At 35.6% G+C, this 5871-nt stretch overlaps 1 protein-coding gene across 1 annotated transcript; it reads left to right on the forward strand.

The window, feature by feature from the left end:
• The first annotated feature begins 2725 nt into the window (after window positions 1-2725).
• Window positions 2726-3762, forward strand: LOC121052464 (transcriptional regulator SUPERMAN-like). The gene is made up of 2 exons (XM_040517579.1): window positions 2726-2821; window positions 2939-3762. Exon 2 carries the CDS (start codon window positions 2961-2963, stop codon window positions 3642-3644), a length of 684 nt encoding a protein of 227 aa, XP_040373513.1. The 5' UTR covers window positions 2726-2821; window positions 2939-2960; the 3' UTR covers window positions 3645-3762.
• Window positions 3763-5871: the final 2109 nt, after the last annotated feature.

Here is a 5871-nt window from a genome sequence, read left to right on the forward strand (position 1 = left end):
TTCATTTTTATAGATATAAGTGCACGTCAGTACATTAAATATTCTCTTAATTTATTAAAATGAACAAAAATAGTTTTGAAATTAAGTGAACCAACGTACCAATCAATGAATGTGACGGCTGTGGATGTTGGATACTGAGTATATCGGTGATTAATGTAAACCAACCGACCGTTCTAATGGGTTAATTAATTAGCAGAGTTTTGAGTATTTTGACGGTGATCGTGACGGAAACTTTTCTTTATTTCTTTTTGTTCTAGGATTTCAAGTTTGATGAGACAGCAATCAGATGAAAACCCAGTGATCGATTTAATTTCATGCATTAACGTTGTGGCGTGACCGACAGGTACTCAAGCTCCCAATGGCCTCCCCCTACCTATATGGTCTTTGATTAGCTGTTTGTCCTATATAAGACTTAAACACGGTAATTATACCAAATCATCACCATCAATTAGCTCTGCAAAAACGAAAAGTGGCTTTAGAGACAAAGATTTCATTGGCGGAAATATCAATCTCAGTCTCCGCAAAGAAGAAGACAATGAGTGGGAAGAAGACACAGCACGTGTTCCACTGCGGGTAAACCCTGCGAGTCCGCTCTTAGACCCTAATAAAAGAAGAAACTATATTCAGTATTCAATGGACTCCCGCCATTGGCCCCCTTGTCTTTCACTCAATCTTAAAAGGTCTGGCTAGGATCTTTTGGCCATCCGGGTTCTCTGAAAATTTGTCACTATTTTTTTCCAGAAAATGCAAAGGAGTGAAGGTGGGGTGCATGCACTTCTTAACTTGTGAAACGATCGATGGAGGGTGTGTAAACCAATGCATTGGTGATATATAATTTGGAAAAAGGTTGAGGCGGGAAATTAACTCCAAGCAGTTTAGCAACTTGACCTACCCATTTCTCAGCATTATAGCCTCGATTAATTGGTAGTGCAACATGCGTCAAAGAAAAATTGCTCAGTAGGTAAGGAATATGAACCTTGAAAAAGAAAAGAAATCAACCAGTTCCCATGAGAAGAGGGATACTGCTCATATATAATATGTACTCGAGAAAATTTCCTTTCTTTTAGTGGAGTTGTCTATATATAACAACTTATATAAGTGATATTATACTGGGATACAATTTTGACTCACCCAATACAAATTCTAAAACTGGTTGTTAATTATGAACATAGTTATTTGTGAAATAAAAATGATTGCTTTCAAGAAAAATTCATTAACATTGGGCTGCATCATCCGAGTGTCTTAAGATCGAATATGTACTAGTTGTATGAAATGTTTGATCATGAGTTTAACATGATATTAGAACAAGTGTATCTTTGTTGAATTATAAACATGGTTAGGAGAGGGGCTGCAATGCCCTGATGGTTGTCCGAAAATTCTCAGCGGATTAGTTTTTGGACTTAAGAAACCTTTGGGATAACACGATCAATTTGAAAGGAGGGTGTAAAAAAAAAATAAAACATTTTAAAAAGTGTATCTTTAACTCTTGAGAGAGAGAGCAACTAACTATGTTTTGGCATTGATGGTAGTATTGGCATGGTCCAAAGTGCTTTAATATATACAGTTATAGAGTTGTTATTAATACGCTCTAAATGTCAAACCTATACATTATTTTTACTATTTAATTTTTTATTATTATATGAATTATTTATAATACACCCAATGCATTTTTCAAAAAAATGAGAGGCTAATACAGACAATTTAAAAAACTGAAAATGGTGTTTACAACACCCTATATATAAATGAGTATAAATCAATTTTATATTCTAGTCAGATATGAGGAGAATCCAACTAGGAGAGAATATAAATTTATACATTCTCCATTCGGGAGAACACCCTAATTAGATTCCCCTCATACTACACAAATTTATATCGTAAAATCATCAACATATATCAATTGAATAATGTTATGCTACATCAGCTTCCATAAGGTCATTTTTAGGTGTAAACCTAATAATGTAGTTTACCTAGCATTATTCATAATAATTTCTTAATAACTTCTTATATGTATAAGTGTATTCATGTATTCTTATTACTTATATGTCAACAAAAAAAAAAAAACGTACTAACCTCCATATATATGGTGATGTTGAACACTCCCTCCAAATGCTGATGTTGAACACTCGATGATCAGAACTTCAGAAGTAAAAAGACACCAAGCTACTAGGAAGAGGTCAGAGAAAGAAGGGATAAAAAAAAAATAATAATAAAAAAAATAATAAAAAAGTAACTGGCTAGATGCGAATAACTAAGCTATATATTTCTAGCTAGTCCTGATGATGAATATTTCTTGACCAGTATATCTATTTCTTGACCAGTATTAATGATAAATATCTAACAGAGAAATTTTGCAAGGAAGAAGCAACGTCATGATTAATTTTGAAATAGTACATCTAGCTAGCTCATGTGACCTTGGGAACCTAAACATGTATTCTCATATTATACTCGAGTGTCTCCAACTTTTCCTGCAATATATTCACCAATCCAACAGAGACATATATTGTGAATCGAAGCTCACGAAGCCAAATACACAATGCTAGTTAGATACGATTCAATAGCAACCACATAAAGCTTGAGCCAGATTTAGAATAAAGGTATAACCCTGACCCGACTGAGGTTGGACGTCTAGTAAGTAGTGACCAAACATCAAACATATATGAGAGCCTGAGGTACAACCAAACCCCTCCAATGAGATTCTCAGTCTTTCATTTACAAATCTTATGGCCTTTCACACCAAACCAACTTTAATTTTTTCATCTCTCTCTCTCTCTCACTTTCAACTCAAAGCCCAATACTTCATCATCACCATTTCTCTCATCAGGTCACTCACTGCCTTTAATTGATTTTACTCCTTCTCTTTCTCTTATTCATTTCATGTAGCAACTTATTAACTTCGATATGATTTTTTCTTCATTTCTGTCCTTTTGTTGTTGATCAGTAGCTGAATCCAAGCACAGATAATGCAGAGGAACACTGGCTTCTGCAAAAGCTTGGTGAAAGACCACATTACTACCATGACTAGGGCCACTGATGGAGATTCCAACAACAAGAAGATGAAGAATATTGAAGATGATGAAGACTATATGAATGTGTATCCATGGCCTCCGAGGTCTTACACGTGTAGCTTCTGCAAGAGAGAATTCAAATCTGCTCAAGCTCTGGGTGGCCATATGAATGTTCACAGGAAAGACCGAGCCAGGCTCAGAAGCTCACCCCCAACCGATTTTATTGGTCAGTACACTCACAGTACTATACTTAATCTCAACCTCAAACCTAACCCTAACCCTAATTTCGCATCCTCACCACCACCATCATCATCTCCCTTCTCTTCTGTTTCAACTCGGCAGCTCCCACCGTTAACTACTAGCTCTCGCTCTGTACCTTCTTGGATATCACAACCTTCTCATCCCCCTAGTACATTTCCATCACCATTTGATACTTGCCATAGTGAAAACATGAAATGGGCTGTGGGTGGTACCCTTTCCACTCCTTTAAAACTCAAAACTTTGGATTTAAGTACTCAAATGAAGATTAATACAGAGTCTCAAGAAGATCGATGCATGAAATTGGACTTGGAAATTGGTGTTCTTGGCGGTAACTCAAAGGATGACATCGATTTGGAGCTTCGATTAGGCTACTCCTAGAGTTGCTTCGGTGTAAGACTGGTAATTGTATGGTTTATGAAGCTGATGTAATAGTTAATTAATGATCCTCTTATGTTATCCCAACTCGAACTATGTTTCTCAATTTCCCACAACATATATATAGTTTTCAGTTTATTCAGGACTAAAAGTGTGTTCAAATTGAAAAATAGAGTTGTCATTTCTTTGCTTCCTTATTTTCTTTCTTGGCTGAACATTTCTTTTCTTCGTAGCTGGGGAAATTATGATGCCCAGGCACATTTACGTTGCAGTTTGGTGTTTGATGAAGTTTGACTAATGTCTTCTTTTTGAAAGGAGATAGAGAGAGAGAGGAGAGAGAGAGTCTCATCCATCCAGGAAATCTCACTTTTTTATCCTTGTTGGTTTGTGGTACTTGTTAGGTTAACTGTAACTTAACAAATGACAACTCAAACGGTTCAATTTGCAGGCCTACTTATCTTAATTGGTTATTCTACTAATGCCGTTCTAATTATTATATAAAAAAAATTATAAAAAAACCAAGAATGGGTATAATTCACCTGTAGATATGGTCTTCATCGATCTTGTCCGACCTAGCTAGCTAGGTCAATTGAAAAGCTACCCAAGCAGTTGCAGCATTCCACACAATTACCAGACAACTAACTAATCATGCATAGCGTATTATAGTAGTGAACCTGTTTTAGTTTGGATAATAAGATTCTAAAAATCGATATGGAGATATATATATATATATATATATATATTTATAGATGTAATTCATAGTATTGATTTGAAATATCGGCTAACATCTGTACTTATAATCTAGCTCCTAGATATTTTAGATGGAATTTGAAAACGCAATGAGGTGATCGAAATTACAAAATATCAATTGGTACTTCGTTGTTTTGAAGATAGATGAAAACTTGACGATTATAGATGCGCTTGAATCTCGAATATCTTACCACATTAAAAATAAAAAAAAGCATCTTACTAGGAATTAATTGGATAACTTATAATGAAAACAGATTCATTTCAATTTATTATGAACTTCAAAGAACTCTAGGCAGAAAACCAATCGCTCCACCAAAATCTCACTAAGCTATCGTCTTTTGTTTGTACAAAAAAATCGAAACAGTAAAAAGTTATAGAAGTGTCATAGGGAAATTCAAAATATTCATAGTTATTGTGATGATAATTTTGTCCATATATTATATAGTTAGGCCCAGTTTGGCATTGCTTCCTAAGGTGCTTTTAGAACCAAAAGAGCTTTTGGGTCTCATCCAAGGTGTTTGGTAAAATTTTAAAAAGCTGTTTTTGGTCACTCTAGCTTCTCCCAACAGCAGGTTTTCAAAAGCTACAAGTTGTAGCTTTTTAAAATGGCTTCTACAGATACAAGGTGAAAAACAAAAATTAAACCCACAGAGAATGCAAAATTGCTTAAGCTTCAGAAATTTGGACACAAACCCACAAAGACCGCGGGAAGAAGATGGAGGAAGACAGAGGAGGACAAGCAAAGCCGCTGTATCCGGCAAGCTCCGACACCCCAATCTCAAAGCCAATCCTCACCACTTCAACTCAAAATCCCCATTGAACCAGACCGAGCTATTCAGACTTTCAGAGCTCTCGAAGTCAATCGAAGTCTACCTCCGCCATCACCGAAAGCTTCACCTCTCTCTTCTCCTCCCTCCGCCTCTCCTCCCCGAGGTCTTCCCCGCTATGTTTCAATTTCTCAGTTTCTCGTCTTGAAAAATTGAGCAATCTGCAATTTAATCTGCAATGCCTCCATCTTCTTCTGCCTCTCTCTCTCTCTCCCTTTTTGAACAATCTGCAAATTTATCCCATCTTTTCCCAGCAAATTGAGTGGGTAAAAGTTTTGCGATTTTGCCTCATGCAATTTTAATAGTTATCTGCACTTGGTAACTCATGAATTGAAATGGACGTTGGGGAGTGACTAGAAAAGTAGATTGGTCCTGGACTTCTGGGTATGGATCTCGACCAGAAAGAGATAAAGATGAAAATGAATGTTTAATAATGTTCATTTTCACAATCTCAAAAAGATTATGTTCATTATCTTTTAAATATGTTCATTAACTTTTAAATGTGTTCATTATCTTTAAAATTAATACAAATTATTGTTTATTCTCACATCACTTTTGAAAAACAGTTTACCAAACACTTAATTAGTTCTCCTCACAGCAAAACGAAAAGCAATTCTGGCCATAGTAGAACTAAAAGCACTTTTACTCACAGC

The sequence above is a fragment of the Rosa chinensis genome, chromosome 4, assembly GCF_002994745.2.
Source record: "Rosa chinensis cultivar Old Blush chromosome 4, RchiOBHm-V2, whole genome shotgun sequence".
Classification (NCBI taxonomy): domain Eukaryota; kingdom Viridiplantae; phylum Streptophyta; class Magnoliopsida; order Rosales; family Rosaceae; genus Rosa; species Rosa chinensis.

What these genes read in the sequence shown, in the direction of transcription:
- LOC121052464 (XM_040517579.1), top strand. Translation starts at nt 2,961, where the DNA reads ATGCAGAGGAACACTGGCTTCTGCAAAAGCTTGGTGAAAGACCACATT.